This window comes from Aptenodytes patagonicus, chromosome 1 (assembly GCF_965638725.1).
Source record: "Aptenodytes patagonicus chromosome 1, bAptPat1.pri.cur, whole genome shotgun sequence".
NCBI classification, from domain to species: Eukaryota; Metazoa; Chordata; class Aves; order Sphenisciformes; family Spheniscidae; genus Aptenodytes; species Aptenodytes patagonicus.
The window spans coordinates 133,084,532-133,105,914 of NC_134949.1; the positions used below are offsets into that span (position 1 = coordinate 133,084,532).

At 36.5% G+C, this 21,383-nt stretch overlaps 1 protein-coding gene across 11 annotated transcripts in view; it reads left to right on the top strand.

The window, feature by feature from the left end:
* Window positions 1-21,383, top strand: part of DMD (dystrophin) — a 1,394,632-nt gene that overhangs the window by 637,053 nt on the left and 736,196 nt on the right. For all 11 annotated transcript variants that reach the window (XM_076355694.1, XM_076355734.1, XM_076355779.1 and 8 more), the window contains 4 exons: window positions 4,327-4,437; window positions 8,852-9,025; window positions 12,498-12,653; window positions 21,124-21,294. In XM_076355694.1, coding sequence (XP_076211809.1) covers window positions 4,327-4,437; window positions 8,852-9,025; window positions 12,498-12,653; window positions 21,124-21,294 — 612 coding nt within the window. The remainder of the gene's footprint in view (window positions 1-4,326; window positions 4,438-8,851; window positions 9,026-12,497; window positions 12,654-21,123; window positions 21,295-21,383) is intronic.

Sequence of the window (21,383 nt, forward strand, 5' to 3'; positions counted from 1 at the left end):
ATAGCTCAGAATGCCGCTGAAAGTGGCTAGGCAGGAGAGAAATCTTTTCAGGAAAGGACCAACCCTGCAAGGTCAGAGAGAGGTGTAAAACAGTCTTTCTGTTTACTATGTGTAACCCAAGAGATCCAAGTGTCCTCTCTTTAAGGAACTACCTGTCTCTAATGTAACGCCCTGTGTTTCCATAAATCTTCGCTTTAGATTGGAAAGCCTTTTGATGTCTTTCATTAAGCTTCTCATGGAGAAAATAGGACATGTTTCTGCTGGAGGATTTGGCCAGTTTTTTGTCACAGAATGAAAATAACTTTTTTGTACGGGAACAGGTTTTATAAATCAGGTTTTTAGTTAGTAAACAGGATTTTAGTCAATATTTTTCTGCAATGGACTTTAAAGAGAAAGAGAAAGCAGAAGAAAAAAAGGAAGAAGTGTGGTTAATTCTAGCAACTTTATTTTAACCTAATCCCTTTGCTGTAGCAGTGTTTAATGAACTATAATTCTTTATGTTTAGTGTATTTTTTGTGGAAGTTTATAAATCAAATTGGGACTGGGAAATTGGCCACTTTTATTGCACCGCATACCCACAGGAAATATTTCTCCTATTCATTGCTTATTCTAAGTTCAAGTGATGTCAGGGTTCCCTGTCTCATCTTGGAACATGTTAATATACATATCACTTTTATCTTTCTTCTTCCGGATTTATCCAGCTTTTGAGAAGTTACCAATTTGCCGATCCTGGTGGTATAGTCAGTAGTGACTGCAAAGTAATTCCTCCCTGTGTTACGAATTTTGGGCAACTAATATACAATACAGTGAGGTCCAGCAACATGAAATTAAGATGTCTTGGAGGATAAGGTGCACTATAATACACGTCTCCCGTGACCTCTCCCCAATCCTGAAGTAACAGAACCAACAGAGTCTTCTTCATTCTTAAGGAGCAGATAAGAGAGATGAGAGGTTTCCCCCAGTTCTGGGGTGGAAAATGGTATCCCTGACCTGCCATGAGAAAGAAGTTTCACCAGTATGTTTTCCAGAATGTCATTCAAACTTTTTTCAACCTGCTGATACTACATCAACTGGAACTGTCAGCTGTTTCTGTAGTGTAGTCTTTTCAGCATTACTCATACGAAAATCTGTGTTTGCACGTTAGATGTACAATCCATCTAATCTTGTCTTTTCAAACATTATTCCACAATATTAGTTGTATGTATATCATGGTTTTGTATTTTTATCCTTTGGTTATAAATAAATCACTTCTTTTAATTAAATACAGAAGGTTGGGGGTTTGGCTTGTTGGTTTTTTTCCAAATTACTTTCCATTGTTATGATTTTGCTGATTATTGCTTTTTGGCATTTCTTTGTTTTTTGTAAATATGATGACTGATTTTCTAATTATGGTAGCAGGTATTGATGGGAAGTGACATATAATCAAGCCTTCTAGTTCAATTTTCTGTTGCAAATAATGTTACGGAGTTTGTTTCTATGCCTTGTTACCTTTTTTCTAAATGCTGTTCTCGAAGCAAGAGATTGCTGCTAGGTTTGTGACAATTTTCAAATGAGACAAGTAGTCACGTTGGTTTTTTTGGCTTTCCTTTCTCTGATTCAAGATAGGAAAGTTTTTTCCAAGAACTAGCTACACTGCCAATTCTCTGCTTTTTGCTGTCAATATAGCGAGACTCTCTGCATTTCACTGTTCATCTTTTTAAAGTTAAGCCTAGTAATTGAGAGAAATAATGTATTGCATGCCCTTGGGACTGAAATCCTTTTGCTCTAGAAGTGGTCCTCATGAGAATAAGCATAATCAGTGCCTTTGGTCTTGTAAATATAATTAGTTTTTATATATATACACACTCATATTTTAGTTTTTATATATATATATTGCAAATTAATAAACTTCCTGAAAAAAATGCCAGGAATGGAAAATGAGAATTCTTAACCTGTAGGACAGAGTAATTTAAGCACAGTGATATTTATTAGTTACATACACTACATTATATTGTCATGTTCTAGAAATTAAATGAAGGCAGGTTTTGCTGCAAAGCTTTTACTCTGTATCACCTACTCTGACATGAAAATACAGAATTAGAGAGAACAAACATATTAGAGGAAAGCTCTCCTGCAGTGCAATTTTTAAAAAGTAAGGTAGAACAATCTCCATGCAATGTCCCATAATACCTAATTGGTTAAACAGTACTCTTATCTGTACTGTGCTGTTCTGACCTATTCAGATAAGAACTGTTCAATTATATGCTTTCCAGAGTGACTCTGACGTTCAGCAAAGTAAACTGGAAAATACAACCAAAAATCAGTTAATTGATGAGGTGCAGAAGCAAACAGTTGAAATACTGGATGGGATATAGTATATTTTTCTAGCATTCAGACTTGCTTCATCCTTGTATGTACAGTTCTGACTTTCAAGACATGAAGAAATGGTTTGGCTTCAGAAGCTGACTAGTGCTGCGTCACCACCAACAATTTGGTCTGTGTGCTGCACAAACAGAGAAGATAATCTTGTTACAGTTCTAGTACACTTCAAGGGGGAAATTTTAAACTTAGACAAGGAGAAAAGAAGTAGTCCAAAATAAACTGTTTAATAAACCTTCTCTCCTTGTATTGCATCTCCTTTTACTTGACCGTCTTTGTTTTCTCAAAACTAAAATATCATATCTAGAAAAATCCTATTACTTGCTCCAAATACTACTGACCATTCAGTAAATAGCCTTGACAAGGAGAACTCAAAATACACACTATAAAAATAGAAAATGTACAATTATGGTAATTTTAGATGAAAAATTTCATCTAAATTGAGAGCTTTTTGTCAGTCATTTTGCTTTTACAAATGCTTTGTTTCTCTAAATAATACTGGATACTTTAGACTTGTAAATATATCTCAACTAAATTTAGTAATGACTTAATAACTTTCTGTATTTTTGTAAGTCTCTTTTTAAATTTACTTTAATACATTTCCAATATAACTTGTGAAAAACTGCTTTCAGTGTAGTATTGTTATATACAAGACATTATAATGTTATACAAGTCATTATAACCATGTAATACCCCTATAAAGTAGACAGCATACAGTGTACACAGCTTTGTACTTAATAATATATGAAGATGTTATTAAAAATACCTATATATTCATTTTTACTTACAATCAAACTTTAAAAGATCAAGTTGTAATTTAAAAACCCCTTTTAATTTGCATAATTCTTTATTTTTTTTAACTACACAGTTTTCGAATTTTACAAGTTACTGTAGTGTAAGATAAATGCCTGTGCATATCTTTAAACTTATAGCTAGTCTTTAGTGTGTCTGAGAAATGCTTGTATACCATAGGAAAAAAAGATTAAATCTAAAGTCACTTTTTCATGCAGGAACAATGGCCTCAAATACATTTCCTGGTGGGGACATACCTTGTCTTTATTTCATAGAGTAATCGTTCTCAGTAGTATTTGTCTAGCAATTCTGCTAATAACAGTTTCTCATTTTCTAACAATTTAAACATAAAAATATGTGAATCGCTCTAAATTATGTTGTATCAATATACTTTATGAGAACTCTTTTCCCTTACATTGCACTAGCCAACACTGCTTAAGTTAATTGTTTTCTGTAAGGTTGATTTATGGTGAACCAACAAGGCTGATATTTTTCTTGTGATGACTTGATTGCCCACTGGTTTTGCAGAAAGAGATAACCAGAAATGTGTGTTAGAAAATGGATTAAGTTAGTGTTTTAACAAACTACATGTCATTATGCTTTTACCATATCTACAGATACTGAGCATAGATTCTGGTCAGTAATATGCCACAAATTGTATACTGTTTTAGATATAACACAACTCTGTTAGATGGAGCTGTTGTTATACATACAGGATATTTTGATCAGTTTTCTCTCAACTCGCCTGATGATACTGTGGCAATAATAAGACATAAGAATAGCGAAGCAAATCACTTTTCTATTTGTATTTTTCTTTTCTGTGATTAATTTTTAGTTTTCTTCCCAATAATAGTTGCTTTCCTTCAGATAAAAGAAATTTTTTTTTTTTGCCTACAGTTTAATCAAAATTTCCTTAGCAAGATTATGTCATTACTGTCACAATATCAGAGTTGTATATGTTTGAGCAGGAGAAGGTTTTATTATGATCAAGAGAAACTAAACTGAATAATTTACAGGGTGGTGAACAAGTAATTCTTTGAATAAATTCCTCTAATGATCCTGTATATAGTGTAGTACTTCTGTTTAATATCTTTCAAAATCAACTGTTCCAAATAGTATTAACAACATAAACATTTTCTTCAAACCCTGCTGATTACTGTCTTTGTTTTTCAACAGAAAATACAATCTGAATTAACAAGCCATGAGATTAGTTTGGAAGAAATGAAGAAACGAAACCGGGGTAAAGATGCTGCCAAAAGAGTGCTTTCCCAAATTGATGTGGCACAGGTATGCAAATTTTATTTCCTCCATCTTTCCTTCACTCGTGCAAACAAACGGCATGAGTAATGCTATTACTCATGTATGAAATGTTCTTAAGGTATCTCTTCTGTTTTAGCTGCTCCTTTCTAGCCAGGAAATTAGAGCGGATAAAGCATACCATCCGTATCTTCTTACTGCTCATTTTTCTATTACAGATTTCCTAGCTAGTTGGCATCAGTTCTAGGGTATGCAGAGCTGATGTAACCAGCTGGTGGGGACACTGTATAAGGGGTGTTTTGAATGTGCTGCGGTTGCAAGAAATAAAACTACAGTGAGGCTTTTTGGTATACCTTTTGAAGTATTTGAAAATATTTAGAGTTAAAAGTATCTTAAAATATTTGGAAATATTTGGTAGAACTGCATTTGAAACACAAATCTATGCTGAGCGGTGCATTGCAGTCATCAATTTAAAATGTTAGCTAATGCATTATTTCATCTATCTTAATAGACAGAGAGAGACCTATTTCAAACTGAAGAAGACATAATTAACAATTAGGAAAAATACACATTTTTTACCCATTAATCTGTGATGGGTTCATGACTGTTTTGCTACTTTTCTTTTGGCATTAGTGCCAAAGTTCCCCAGGCTGCAAAACAAATTGTCAAAATTCATTAGGAAAGACAACGAATTTTGTTATAGTATTAACAATAAAAAAGGCCGTCTTTTTCTTTATCTCTGTCAAATATTTCTAGGTATCTTATCTTCAGTTTTATATTTTATTATGGATAACATTAATGTCTTTTTAATAGTTAATTTGAAATGAACAAGTTGAGTTGGGTTTTTTTTAATGTTTCCTCTTATCTACAGGACTAGTTTTTCTTTGTTGAGAATATTTATGTTTCCTTATTTTTCTGTGTTCCTTCACACTAACTCACCTTCTGATGGTCTCCATGGCAGCTGTGATGCTGCCCGTATTTCATCAGTGACTTTGTATCTAAACGTTTATAAATTCAACAGCATGCAAGGGAGCACTACCCTTTCTAGGTGCCTTTTCCTTTTCTTAATCCATCTTTGTGCAGGTATTTTTTTCTTCAAAAGGCTTCTCTAGATGACCATATGCATCAGTTTGAGTTTTGACAAACTGGTGGGGTCATTTTGAGATTCTGTTTTGCTTACATTAGATAAAATATAAACAAAAAATAGCAAATGTACATGCATTATGTAAATATCAAATACCAAAAAGGGTAAAAGCTGAACCCTTTGTTCCAAATATTTATGACTATATTTGATTTTAGGCCAGTGAACTCTCTTGAATTCTTTTCCATCATTGTGCAGTACCTTTGGTGGTAAATCACATTTCACAAGATTTGCCTTTACTTACATTTTTCCTGAAGAGCATTCTCGCTTGCTGCATGCAAATACTGCATGCATTTCTTTTTTTTGAGCTAAGTAATATTTCTAATTTGACATATAGTTGTTCTAATATTAGTTCCATTGTCTAGACAGAAAGTAAACAATTATCAAAATAAGTAATTTCAATGAGATTGTGAGACAACTGTTAAGTGACCAAATTTATCCTGGTTTTTTGGATTACTGTAGGTTGAGAGTTAAGTTCTGATTTTTAAATTTAAGGGGAAAAGGACGATTAGCAAAATAAAAATCTATTTCTGCCATAGTGACCTAAGACCTAATTAGTCCTACTAGGCTAAGAATTGTTACATGAAAGTGAAATCTACCCTAAGGAAGGGCTATTTTTGGAAATTCAATACTCAGTTCTTTGTGGGAAGAAATTATACAAATTTCTTTTTTAAGAATTACATTCTTGTTTCTTTATTACTTTCATCTAACTTTTAAGGTAAACACACTTGTCAGAGTAAAAAGATAGTTGACTCCCTTCCCTTACTGCATTGCTAATTCCTAGTGATATTTTAACATTATTTAATGTAATAAAATATTAAAAAAAGTTAAATCTATAAATGTATTTAATTACCTGTAGTTTTGCTTTTGACTGAATACGGATCCTTTGCTTCTAAAGAAGACATTTTCCTCAAATCAAAACAGAATGATACTGACTTAGTCGTGGGCTTTCCTTTTCTCCCATCAGTTGTTGCTGAGCTCTTTATCTAGGCCAGCCAGGTTTCCCTACTGAACGTGAAGGTTGAGTATTGCCATCAGTTCAACTGTTGATGTGAAGTAAATTCGGCTGACTACATATTTTAAGCATTTAAGAATTGTCATGTTACTTCTCACCAAAGATCCATTTAGCCCAAAACCGTATCTTCAATAGTAGCCAGAAGACAGTGAGTGACAGGTACAGTAAGGTGAACAATATGTGATGCTTCCCCAGTGATTTGCAGCTGAGCAATTTCTGGGTCAGAGGTATTTAAAAGCTCATGTCTAAATGGTTTCTCAAGTCTTGTAAATTGCTGGAATCCTCAACTTCATTTAACATCTAATTGCACAATTTAACTGAATGCTATGTGAAGTAGTCCTTCCTTTTGTTCATTTTGGTTTTCCTATTTAAGAGTTTAACTTGCTGTTACCTTCTTCACGAATTCTGAGAAACAGTTAACAATCATTTGCTAGTCAGCTTTTTGCATACCACTAATTTTAATCTCCTTCAGTTGTCTCTTTTCCAGACTGACTAGTATGTGAAATCATACTGAGACCTTTAGATGTTTAGCTTTAATTGTCCTGTCATTCTTCTCTACACATTTTCTATTCGTATGTTTTTTGAGATGAGGTGATCAAAATGGCACACGTTATTTAGGCACAATATAGATTTATACAATGACTTTTATACTCTGGCAGGTATTTTCTTTTTTGTTCTTTATGTTCCTAATCATTCCAATTACTCACTTTGCTTGTTTGGCTGCTTTTAAGTATTGAGCTGATATTTTCTTAAAACGGTCAGAGAGAAATATACGTATATAATATAACTGTTATAGTTATCTATTATAACTCAAGTGAGAGTGCTAATAGATAATTTAGATCCCACTTGTGGTATATCAAGCTTAGTGTTTCTTTTGTGACGTGCAGTACTTAATTTTTGGATTAATTAAATATAATTTGCTTGTTTTTTTCCTACAGATCCTCAGTACTGTCCAATCCTTCAGTGACTCTTCACAGATTGTTTTAATTTTCTCTACCATTAATACCATCATTCTCTCTCTTTTCTAGGTCATTTTTAACATATTGACCAACACAAATTGTAACAGATACTGATGTGGCATTGCAAGCTTCCAATAGGACTTGACCTTCATCAAGTTGAAGTGTCACAAGATGAAAAACTAATTAAGTATGAATTTAGTGTATGCAAACACACTGAAGAAAAATAAGACCACTTATTCCTACTCTTTGTTTCCTATTTTTATTCATTGTTCACTTATTTATCTAGGGAAAGACTTCCTTTCTTACCCCATTGGATCTCAATTTCATTAAGAGGATTTAATGAGGAAAGTTGTTGGAAGGAACTGCTGAAATCTACACAGTTCTCTGTGTTACCCAGAATTGTCCTCTGCTCATGATTCCGGCCTCCTTCACAGAAATCTGATAAATGTGGGAAGCATTTTTACTAATGCCTATGTATAGGCTAATTCTACTCCTCATAGTTTTTCTCAAGTTTGTGTAGAACAGACAACACTATTGGTATAAAGTGTCCAGGATTTGAGGATAAAAAAATCAAAAGTGTGTTTGCAGATGCTGAGTTCCTATTTAATTACTTATCCATTTCTAAGTGACATTCTTTTTTTTTTTTTCCAAACAGTAGAAAAACTTATTCTACTAGTACTTTGCTCTGAACTTCTAAAGATAAATTAGTTCTTATTCAAGCTGATAATTAAAATGCCCTTTCTTTGCTTTATTTTTAATTATTTCCCCTCCCCCTGAGGTAGGGATCATGTGAGCAAGCAATATAATTAATGGACAAAGATAACAAATTGTGAAAATTCTGAAAGTAGAAACCATGCTTGTCATAGATTTTTCTGCCTTCAAATTACTTTCTTTTTACTCTAGGTTATGCTTTTTTAAATCGAAATAGAAATCAATTTTATACTCTAAATCTCAGGTTTTGTGCTAGACCTACTTACTGCCCCGCCACTTTATTTGGGTTTCTTTGAGGGACTAAAAGCCATTAAACCCCTGTTCACTCCCCACCCCCAGCATTTTGCATATTGCAAAAATACGAAAACACTCCCTTTCTTCAGTTGAGTATATGGGCTCACTGGCTCTGCTGCATCCAGTGCCGTGGATGATACAAGAATTTTTTTCCTCCTGTGAAGACCAAGAATCTCTGTTGCTGGCATTTTCCCCAAAAGTTTTAAATTCTTTAAAAAAAGAAACTGCTGATAATGGATTCTAAGTATTCTGAAATGGGTCTAAGACTTGGTTTCAGTATTGATTTGATTTCACATTTACTACTCACCAACGCTTACTTTTCAGAAAAAGCTGCAGGATGTCTCCATGAAGTTTCGCTTGTTTCAGAAGCCAGCCAACTTTGAACAGCGCCTACAAGAATGTAAAAGAATTTTAGATGAAGTGAAATTGCAGGTGCCCAAGTTGGAGATGAAGAGTGTTGAGCAGGAAGTAGTACAGTCACAGTTGGATCATTGCATGGTGAATATTTAAAGATACTGTCTTTCTATTTGTTTCTTGTCTGTTCTGCCTTTCAAATTTAAGGTATTTTCAGTGACGATGTCAATATTTCTTTGGGAGATATTAGAAAAGATTCTGATCTGTAACATAAGAGCAAAGTTACACAATGGAAGTTATAGGAACCTTTTTAGTTAAAGTTTGATTTGTTCAAGGGGAGGAGGATAGAAAGAAGGGTTTGATCCTTCTTGTCCTACTTGTCTTGTTTGCAAATGAGGTTAGAATGACATTGTACGCTGAAAATTGTATTCGATTTCAACATTTCCCAGGATGCAATAACACAATGAAATAGTTCTAACAGCCTTACAGTAACTTTTTCTTTTCTATATGTTGTTCTCTTCTTCTGTTATGGCAAAGACCTCTCAGAAGCATGGGATGCTAATTAAATGAGTGAAAAAATTTGAAAATGTGGATTTATGTGGAGAAAGCTAAAAATTACAGAATGTTCTCCTGAATTCAGAATGAGAAACAAAGTATCAGTTACGCACAAAATTGAAAAAAAATTAAAATATCAAAACATTCTCACTTCAGTGAACTTTCAAACAATGGTCATGCACTTTCACTATGTGAGAAGGCCAGTCGGGATCCCTTTCTAATTCCCCCTTCCCATCTTGCATATGAGTTTATCTCCCTGGATTCACTCTATTTTCCACAATATGCTACAGTCATGGAATTCCGTGATGTAATCAAAAGAGATGTTGCACTGCACAAGACTCTTCTAGCCAGGAAACACAAAACATAAAGAAAAAACATAATTACAGCTTCCATGAGATGGCATGCTGTGACTTTCTTACAGTTCAAGAGCAAAAGATGACCTGAATATGCCCTAAAGAATATGAGGAAAATCTGTATGTATCCCTTTAATATCCCTGTAACCCTGTACCCCTTTACCGTTAAAGGGAGGTAAAGATAAAGATGAACACCGTGTGCTTGGTGATAATGAAATGGAGATTTTAACAGCAAAAATCATGACAATCAGATCCTTGTCTTCAGCTGTTTATTTTCTGGAGCAATGGCATGCCTGAAGTTGTTTTTTTCCCCCTCAACCTCTTCAGATCTAAATGTAAGAATTTAAATTGAAAAATAAGCGTGAAACAAGTCGATGTTATTTCTTCACATCTTGGGTTTTTCTTAAACACAATTACCCTTACATTCATATTCCTATCAGAATGATAAGAAGCCCTGGAATTAGAAGCCCTGTACTGAATTAAAGTATCTTCACTCGGCAGCTAGCTTTTACAGCCCTGTCATATTCTATGGAAGACTTACAGGGTTTTTAGAGCATCTTTATCTACAAAGAATCTCATGATGTTTCTATTTTAAAAATCTAGTCATAGTATCCCATCAGATGTTAGCCAATGTGCATCATACAACAGCTTCCTAATTTTTTGACACATTTTCAGTGATGAAGAATGTCTTTATCATATTAAGCACCTAGAAAGCAGTTGGACTATATACATACTGCCTTTAAGTAAATAAAATAACAGCCATGTTAAGAATTGGCTTGGTAATTAACTTTAGATTATGGAGAAAATGCGCTTGGGTTTTTTTGTTGTCAGATCTGCTGGAAAAAAGGTCTTGTCTTTACTGTCCAGACTTACTAGACACAGATTCTACATTGCAGGAGATATTGCAGCTAAAAGAAAAACTCAAAAAATTACAAATTAAAAAAGTGCAGTGTAATTTATTTTGCAGTTCTCTCTACGTATACAGGACAGTAAGTTTATTTTCCAACACATGATGGCAAAGTGCTAGAACACAGAATTAAGCTAGACATCTCAACAATGAAGCTTCTCAACAGCTTCACGTTTGCCATTCTTCACGTACCTGTGTGGTAAGGGACACTGTGTATCTCCGTGGAGTCTTTTTCCACAGTGGAATTTCCATGCCATGGCAGAATTTATTCTTAGATTAAAAAAATAAATAAATAAATTCGACTTCTGCTCTATTTACATGAATGTTAATTGGGCATTTATGTGGCTGTTAAATGGCTTGAGTTACCAAGTCATACGTTTAGATGATGATACCAAATTTCTGCATATGGGAAGAAAGAACATTTCTTAGTATCACTTATTTGAAATATTAGGGAAATGTATTGTGTTTACAGATTGCTTGCATGCCGTCGCTTGCTGAACAGCTGTTTATCCCTTATTTTTTGCTCAGTCATTGAAATAGTGCAGGGAAAATGCAATGAATTATATAATATATTTTAGTTTAACCTCATTACATTACTTTTTCATGTAGTTTTTTTAATTATTTAATTTTTTGAACAGTGTTACACTTCATAAATGTAGGGGAAATCCTCTATCCTACCAGTCTCTTGATTTAGTAGTATGAAAAACTGTCAGACTTTTAAATGAATTTAGTGGCTATTTAGTTTAAATACGTCCAACAAGCTGTATGAATTGACAGAAGACATCTGTTGTTGTTTTAAATACTGCATTATATAAATCAGTTTGAAAACAACCTTTGTCATATCTTAAAACAATTAATGATGGTGTGTACTTTCTTATTTATAACATTTCTGCCATTGGGTTTGGTGACAAGTCTTTGAAGTCAATGTTAGTAAAGATAGGCTGTTCTGAATCTGTTAATTTGAATTCTGATTTAAAAATTGATCAATTTTCTCATAAACTTTTTTTAATACACGCACATTAATACATAAACACAAAAGAGTTTTCTTTATCCTTAGGTCACATACCATGATGCCTCTCAACTGCTTTAGCTTTCAAATGGGAGTGGCAAGTGCTCAGAGTCATGCATGATGGTGTTTTTATACAGCAAACAATGCAAAGACTTCTAATGCGTCTTTATAATACTGTTGTGGTTTAACCCCAGCCGGCAGCTAAGCACCACACAGCCGCTCGGTCACCCCCACCCAGTGGGATGGGGGAGAGAATCAGAAGAGTAAAAGTGAGAAAACTCGTGGGTTGAGATAAAGACAGTTTAATAGGTAAAGCAAAAGCTGCTCCCGCAAGCAAAGCAAAACAAGGAATTAATTCACTACTTCCCATTGGCAGGCAGGTTTTCAGCCATCTCCAGGAAAGCAGGGCTCCATCACACGTAACTGTTACTGGGGAAGACAAATGAACATGCCCCCAGTGTATATACTAAGCATGATGTCACATGGTATGGAGTATCCCTTTGGCCAGTTTGGGTCAGCTGTCCTGGCTGTGCCCCCTCCCAGCTTCTCACTGGCAGGGCATGGGAAGCTGAAAAGTCCTTGACTTAGTGTGAGCGCTACTTAGCGACAGCTAAAACATCGGTGTGTTATCAACATTGTTCTCATCCTAAATCCAAACCACAGCACTGTACCAGCTACTAGGAAGGAAATTAACTCTATCCCAGGCAAAAGCAGGACAAATACCTTCAGTAGTCTTTTCAGTTTTACTTATTTTAATGGTGGTATTTCTCTTTCATATTTCTATTTGATTAGAAATTATATAAAAGCCTGAGTGAGGTGAAGTCTGAAGTGGAAACAGTGATAAAAACTGGGAGGCAGATTGTTCAAAAGCAGCAGACAGAGAACCCAAAAGAACTGGATGAAAGGCTTACAGCTTTGAAGTTGCAATATAATGAATTGGGTGCAAAGGTAAGCTCTGTGTTTTTAATACAAAACTATGCCCTCTTTTTAACTGGCAAAATGAAGAATATTCTTGGTATGGTAAGTAAACGGGGTTTTTTATTGGTTCCTTTCAAGGCCCTCACATTTTCTAAACAGTGGGACAGAAAGAATGGAGGCAAAGGCAATCATGATGGCGGCTATTCAGTTGCTCTGAGAAAAAATAACCTTCTAGAAAAATGTAAAATTTCTTTATTACAATTTAAAATTATACTTTCTTAATGTTTTAATTTATTTTTTCTACTAGTTCATTGGTTTTGGGGGCTCAGAAGGGGATGTTGTTTTGTTTCAATGCCTCAAACAGTCACTTGTTTCAAAACACTTCAGGTCAGAAAAATACTTATATTTTGTTTGTGATTTTTTCACATTTTACTTAAAGAGCTACTTCATAAAAGAGAGATTTCTACCTTTTAATTTCCTTCTGCCTCTGACTGTACAGATCTTTAAGTGTATTATTTCCATTTGTTGCTGTTCAAAAACCTGTTGACCAAAAATTCTTGCTACTACAGCTTTCCTCAGGAGGCATTTGTGTACCACTCTGCTTTGCTTCTTCTGCACTCTTTGAGTTTAACTCCACGTGTTCAGTTATTGCCATAACCGTTCCCTGGTTTAAATGTCATGTACAACCCTGACTTACCTTTTCACTGTATCTTAATATATAAGCCACATAGAATATTGTTTAGTTATGAGTATGTGGAATAACTGTCCCATTGTTATGCATCTGATACCAGCAAACCCTTGTTCAGAATTTAGTCATTTGTCATCCTCCATTCCATAGGGATTATCAAATTTCTTCATGTTGGACAAAAGTTGATTCATCACCCTTTGAGCTCTGTAATGAGGAATGTATTGCCTTGGAATACAACTTTTTTTTTTTTTTTTTTTTAAACCTGATATTTATACCATAGTCAGTTTGACCACTCAGTGAACGTCAGCATATAATTAGGACTTACTTTCCCAATATTCTTTTATATAATCCCAGCTTCACCTACTGAAAAAAACAAATAGTTCTCAAAATGTGGCAGACTTTTACCTTATGATGCCAATGATGTTATTTATATGTAATTAACCTTGTAGAATCAATCCCTATATATTTCCCAAGCACTGTCATTCCTTATGTAAAATTTCCATCTCTACATCATTTATTTCTTTATCAATTCATATACAGTTAAATGCTGTTACACTTCCCAACAGGAGAATGTTTTTGTTTACTCAATTTTTCCTAAAAGTCAACTAGACAGACAATAAGAAAGACAGACTACTAACCAATATTAACAAGACTGTGATGAAAAAAAAATCATGCGTCAATCCCTAAAGGCTTTTTATTCTGGGTCTGCATTATCTATGAACTGTGTTGCCTGCTCCTGAAGTACAATCCTCTACAAGGACCTTTGAGCTCTGAAGAGGAGTTGTGGCATTATCCTAAAGAAGACTCCATGCAAATAATTCAATTAACAGCTATCCTTCATTACTCTGTTTTATTCCTCTTGCCCTCGTTAAATCTATCCACAGAACTTCTAAAAACTGTAGGATTAGAGTAAATTTGGTGCTGTAAGTGGCTGAATGAAGATCGTGAATGACAGATATAGCTGTCTGTTTATTTCTAAAATTTATATACTTCAAATATATGAAATAGGACAGAATGCAAATTCTTTATTTTGTCAGATTATAAATTATTAGAACCATAAATTATTACTAGATAGGAAAATGAGCCCATGGTAATACTGAGAGTCAGCTTGTGGTTTAAACACATAATGATAATCAAGCCCCACTGACTACAGTACAATAAAAAAATAAGAGTAATATTACTTTTGACAGAGATAATACTCATTTGGGAACCTGAATTAAAACAGTTCTCTCTCTTGCTAGAAAATAAAGGTATTAAGAGACATCAATCTTTTGAGTGTCAAGAAAACTGAAGAGTCTGCTTCATTAAGGTGTGGATAGCTATCATTTGAGATTAGGTAATATATTTGGTTTCTCCATTATTTTAGAAAGGACTGTAGCATTTATTCCTACATTACGTTTAACGTAACAGCAGAGAGGTGCCATTGTTATAGGAAACCTCTCTTAACTAATGAAGGGATAAAAATGTGCCATTAGGAAGCCATTAGTGATCTGAAGTGAGCCATATTGCAAATTAATGGGTCTCAAAAATCTGCAGTGCTGTGTTTAGCTTTGTTGTCCTGGATGTAATTTCTCACATTTACTTTTATATAGCGTGGTAGCTAACAGTTTGAGAGAGTCACAAAAGCCCAGAGATATAGAATCAGTTAACCGTTATCAGGCGTAATTGATTCCATTAAGTCAAAGTCTGTCTTTTTAAGAAAAAACTGGTAATACTTATAACTAATAGTAAGTCTCAGGACTGAAATGTACAGTCTGAGTGAAAAACACATCTTTAAGTGTAGACTCGCTTGTGTGATTTCATATGTACTGCTTCAGGAGGACCCCCATATTTAAAACAGTCCTTAAGCGCATTTTGAAGCATGTGGAATGGTTTACTTTAAACATGTGCTGAAGTGTTGTGCTCCCAAATGGTCAGGAAAATCATGATAATTTCTCATAATTTCATACAATACCTACTGTAGTTTTTCTATATATTTTAGGTATCATAACTTGAGACGCTGGGAACCTAGGAATTCTTGCCCTTAAGAAAAATGGGAAGATGTGTTGGGTTTTTTTATTTGTTCCTTTTGTTTTTAGCATATACACATATGGATATAAATACCTGTGAATAGCCCTAATTGTTTAGGTAGTATGAGACCTTAAACCTCTCTTTGGTCTAGGAATGAGTTTCGTCTGTTCAGAACATCAAGTTTTGCCCCTCATTTTTCACCAAATATGCTTTAAAAGCATGATTGATAATTTCAAAACTTTAGTAGTGACCTCAGTGTAAATAGGTTTGAAATGAATTTTCAAGAAAGCAAAATGTCATTTGAATATCATGGTGTAGTGGTTGCATTTATGATAAATATTCCGTGCCTGTGCTTACTTATGCATTCACTTGCCCTTTTTTTCTCTCTCTCTCTGACACAAGCACATATACATATATACACGCAAACTACTATGTTAAAGCTTAGGTAGTTTGTTAGTTGTGAGTGGCTGTGAGGTAGGGTCTGTAGCATCCTTGTGTCAAATCTCTCTATGGTAATTCATCAGAAGAGGGAGCTGGACTCTAAAAGAAAGTGGCAAGAATAATGTGCTTGCTGCTCTCCTAAGGGCATTGCGTGCAGTAGGGGCTATTACTTACAAGGTCAGGTCTTTCCTCACAATAGCACTGCTGCACAGGAATTTTTGGCTGTAAGACTAAAAGGCTATAAAAGGCAGCCTGGGCTGCAGTGACCACGAAATGGTGTAGTTCAAGATCCTGAGGGCACCAAGGAGGGCACGCAGCAAGCTCACTACCCTGGACTTCAGGAGAGCAGGCTTTGGCCTCTTCAGGGATCTGCTTGGCAGAGTGCCATGGGACAAAGCCCTGGAGGGAAGAGGGGCCCAAGAAAGCTGGTTAGTATTCAAGGATCACCTCCTTCAAGCTCAGGAACGATGCATGCCAACAAAGAGGAAGTCAGGCAAAAACGCCAGGAGGCCTGCATGGATGAACAAGGAGCTCCTGGACAAACTCCAACACAAAAAGGAAGCCTCCAGAGGGTGGAAGCAAGGACAGGTAGCCTGGGAGGAATACAGAGAAACTGTGTGAGCAGCCAGGGATCAGGTTAGGAAAGCTAAAGCCCTGATAGAATTAAATCTGGCCAGGGACGTCAAGGGCAACAAGAAAAGATTGTATAGGTATGTCGGGGATAAAAGGAAGACGAGGGAAAATGTGGGCCCTCTCCAGAATGAAATGGGAGACCTGGTTACCCAGGACACAGAGAAGGAGGAGGTACTCAATGACTTTTTTGCCTCGGTCTTCACCAGCAAGTGCTCAAGCCTCACCGCCCAAGCCACAGAAGGCAAAGGCGGGGACTGGGAGAATGAAGAGCCGCCCACTGTGGGAGAACATCAGGTTCAAGACCATCTAAGGCACCTGAAGGTGCACAAGCCCATGGGACCCAATGAGATCCATCTGTGGGTCCTGAGGGAACTGGCGGATGAAGTTGCTAAACCACTATCCATTGTATTTGAGAAGTCGTGGCAGTCCGGTGAAGTTCCCACTGACTGGAAAAGGGGAAACATAACCCCCATTTTTAAGAAGGGAAAAAAGGAAGACCCGGGGAACTACAGGGCAGTCAGTGTCACCTCTGTGCCTGGGAAGATCATGGAACAGATCCTCCTGGAAGCTATGCTAAGGCGCATCGAGACAGCCAGCATGGCTTCACCAAGTGCAAGTCCTGCCTGACCAACCTAGTGGCCTTCTAGGATGGAGTGACATCAGTGGACACGGGAAGGGCTACAGATGTCATCTATCTGGACCTCTGTAAGGCCTTTGACATGGTCCCCCACAACAACCTTCTCTCTAAACTGGAGAGATATGGATTTGACAGGTGGACTGTCCGGTGGGTGAGGAATTGGTTAGATGGTGGCATCCAGAGGATAGTGGTCAATGGCTCAATGTCCAGATGGAGATTGGTGATGAGTGGAGTCCCACAGGGGTCCGTATTGGGACCGGTGCTGTTTAATATCTTCATCAATGACCTAGACAGTGGGATCGAGTGCACCCTCAGCAAGTTTGCAGATGACACCAAGCTGGGTGGTGCGGTTGACACGCCAGAGGGACAGGATGCCATCCAGAGGGACCTGGACAAGCTTGAGAAGTGGGCCTGATGAGCATCAACAAGGCCAAGTGCAAGGTCCTGCACCGGGGTCAGGGCAACCCCCGGTATCAATACAGGCTGGGGGATGAAGGGATTGAGAGCAGCCCTGCCGAGAAGGACTTGGGGGTACTGGGGGATGAAAAGCTGGACATGAGCCAGCAACGGGCGCTCGCAGCCCAGAAGGCCAATCGTGTCCTGGGCTGCATCAGAAGAAGCATGGCCAGCAGGTCGAGGGAGGGGATTCTGCCCCTCTGCTCTGCTCTGGGGAGACCCCACCTGGAGTGCTGTGTCCAGCTCTGGAGCCCTCAGCATAAGAAAGACACAGACCTGTTGGAGTGGGTCCAGAAGAAGGCCATGGAAATGATCAGGGGGATGGAACACCTCTCCTGTGAAGAAAGGCTGAGAGAGTTGGGGTTGTTCAGCCTGGAGAAGAGAAGGCTTTGGGGACACCTTATTGCAGCCTATCAGTACTTAAAGGGGGCTTATAAAAAAGATGGCGGCAGACTGTTTAGCAGGGCCTGTTGTGACAGGACAAGGGGGAATGGCTTTAAACTAAAGGGGGGTAGATTTAGACTAGATATGAGGAAGAAATTTTTTACGCTGAGGGTGGTGAAACACTGGCACAGGTTGCCCAGAGAGGTGGTGGATGCCCCATCCCTGGAAACATTCCAGGTCAGGTTGGACGGGGCTGTGAGCAACCTGATCTAGTTGAAGATGTCCCTGCCCACGGCAGGGGGTTTGGACTAGATGACCTTTAAAGGTCCCTTCCAACCCAAACTATTCTATGATTCCATGAAAATACCTTTCTTTTGATTCAAATATCTGCTTTTGTAATTTTATTTTTATTTATTACATCCAAGGATTCTTGTGAGTAAACTATTTAGCATAGCTAAAATAGCTTTAAAATACAGAGAAAATTTATGGAGATAATATGTTTGATATCACTGCATGAAACAGAAGGCCTTTAGAGGGCACTGTTTCCTATTTTTCTTTAGAAATACATCTTTACATTTGAAGTACAAACAGAAAGTGATTAATCAGTAACCTGTGGATATATACAATGTACATGGAAATAGTGTAATATTGTTGATATTATATACAGAATTTAGAGATGTCTATAGCAACACAAATATTCTTTCTGTGTTTGGGCATGTATCAGTAACTTCTTTTTATAGTATACCAGGTGTTTAGGATTCTTACACAGGCAGTGATGCTCAGCATAGTGCACTTTGCATTGTATTGCTGCTAAGTACCTGCAAATAGTTATTTACAATGACTATTAATAGTCTTCAGAAGACGAGGTGAAAATTTGTGTGGATTCCTGGATCCATGTGTGAATAGAGCTCTAAAAATCTGAGTTTTATGGTCCTTCCCAGGGATTTACCTCTCGGCCTGACTGTAAGTTCTGAGGTCTCATTTAATAAATTTGGCATACAAGAAAGCACATAAAGCATATTCAGTGAAGAAGAAATGTTCTGAGATTTTAGTGGTAAGCCTTTACAGAGAGATCATATATGATCAGGGACGTTTTGTTGCATATTCCATGGGCAAATCTGATCTGTTTACTCAGGGATAGCAAAAGCCATGTACCTAACCTCATAACATCCTATTACATTTTAAAACCTCAAACTCTCCGTGGCAGTACAGCTAGGAATCAATTTGATCATTGCACCTCTGCTTGTACTCAAACAGTGTCAAAGCCCAAAAAACTTTTAGTAGATATCAAGTTTTGGATACCTGACACTACTGTAGACAATTTTTTTCTATTTAAAAATACTAAAATAAAAATTGGTGACTACAATCTCACTTGATTACTAATTGACGTGCAAGGTAATTAGTAATTTCTTTTAAATATTAGTGACCTACTGAACACTTTTAATCCACCTTCTTTGATTGACCTTTTTTAAACTTCAGCACAACATAATTTATTAATTTGTATTTTCTAACCACCAGTTGCCTAATGTCTATCTGAGATCTCTTCATTTACTCTTCTGCCTTTTCTACTAAGTATGTGGAGCCTTCTTTCTCTCCCTGAATATGCTCAGGAGCTTGCAGGGAGGATTATTTTCCCCTATTCCTCCAGGTTACACCAAAATGTAGTGTAAGACAGTCAAGACAACATAAATACTCAGCCTTCCTTCCAGGTACCATGTAATATGCTTAAAAGAATTTAACAAATAAAACAGAAATTGTCCACAGTACTTCACGTCCAAAATATTCAGCATATGAGAAGGCTGACAGAAAAACTGTAAGTGTGAAGAGGTGAATATAGGGATCTAGAAGACTGGAAGCTAGTGGTGGAGGGTAAGACTTAGGATGGTCTGAAAGGTTGGAGAGTGTGGAAGAAAGCAGAAAGGTGCTGCAGATTAGTCTGTGGTGAAGACTCCCGTCTAAAAGACTGGGAATCAGTTCCATGGGATGTGTCCTGGGACTTAAACTGGGTGAGAGGTTTCAGGGAAATGTGAACAAAGGTTGATGCTCTAAGGAAACTAGAAGTGAGAAAACAGACTGCAGATAAGGAGGAAGAATTTGAAAGGGGACTATGATGAAAGATGGAGGACTGTGGAAAAGAAGCTTGGGATTACAGTCTACAAACTGCACTTTCTTCAAGAAGTCTGTAATGTAGCCTACTGATAGTAAATGCTTGTGACGCTCACTAGAAAATGCGTTTCAACTTTCTTTCGTTGACTTATTTAGAATAGGGATGCCTTATCTTTAGTCAGTGCCAAACAGAATCACATGAGGACACTTGAGGACACCTTGGTTTTCCCCCTCTGTATGAAAGAAAGTAAAACCTTTATATAACCAAAATACAAGTGTTGCTACTGCAGGATGGCTGTGAGTCTGACTGCAGGCTGGGAGCAACGTGCATCATGCTAAAGTGGCAGACATATTTTTTATAAGGAGGTGGGAGGGGGGCAAGAGAGCTTAGTAAAGAATGCATCAAAGAATGTAATGCAAACTGTACGAGTTGTTCTGCAGTGACCCAAATAAATGTTATTAAACCATGGAAAGGATTTAATAATGAGACACATTTCTGCTGATTTTTAATTTAATTTTCAGTTTGCTTTGAAAAAAGAAAAAAATTACAAATTCCTATGCACACCCCCTACATTTAAAAAGTATTAAAAAGACAACAAAATAATATGCTGAGAAATTAAAAACTTGAAGTTAACTGTGCTTCCTTAGTTTGACATCATTCAGTGACTTCTGTGTCCCAAGATGTTAGTGTTTCTTTGGCAGATAATTTTTTTCTATGTAATGTAGCTATGTAGAGAAAACCTTGAGGATTCAATATCACTATATGGACATCTATATGAAAATATATTCTTTGAAGGGTTTTGACATCTATTTTGTGTCTCAGGGAAAACCTGTTAATTCAGTTGTTCCAAATGAGTTTGCTATGCATGACTTCAAAACGGAGGAGCTGGTTTGCAGAGGTCTGCTGCTAGTTCAAACTCAATGTGTCTTTATGCACATTTTTTCTTATGGGTGTTTGCATTCTAGCAGCAAAATTACAGATATTGAGAGAACTAAGGCAAGACATAACTATATTAAAAGTGCAGCTTGGCTCGTAAAATTGCAAGCTAAGCTTTTATAGAAAAGTGGCATATAGAAAATGGTATATAAAAATCATTAAACTTGTTTGACTGAAGAGTTAAGAAACACATGTTTTCTTTCTGCAGGTGACAGAAAAAAAGCAAGAGTTAGAGAAATGCTTGAAATTGTCCCGGAAGCTACGAAAAGAAATTAATGCTATGACAGAATGGCTTGCAGCAACAGATGCAGAATTGACAAAGAGATCAGCTGTGCAGGGGATGCCTAGCAATTTGGATGCTGAAATTGCCTGGGGCAAGGTAACAATGTAACAGACACTGTACCTTTATATATCTCAGTTTATGCATATTACAGAAAGATAGATTTCTTTCTTGATAAAGAGAATAAA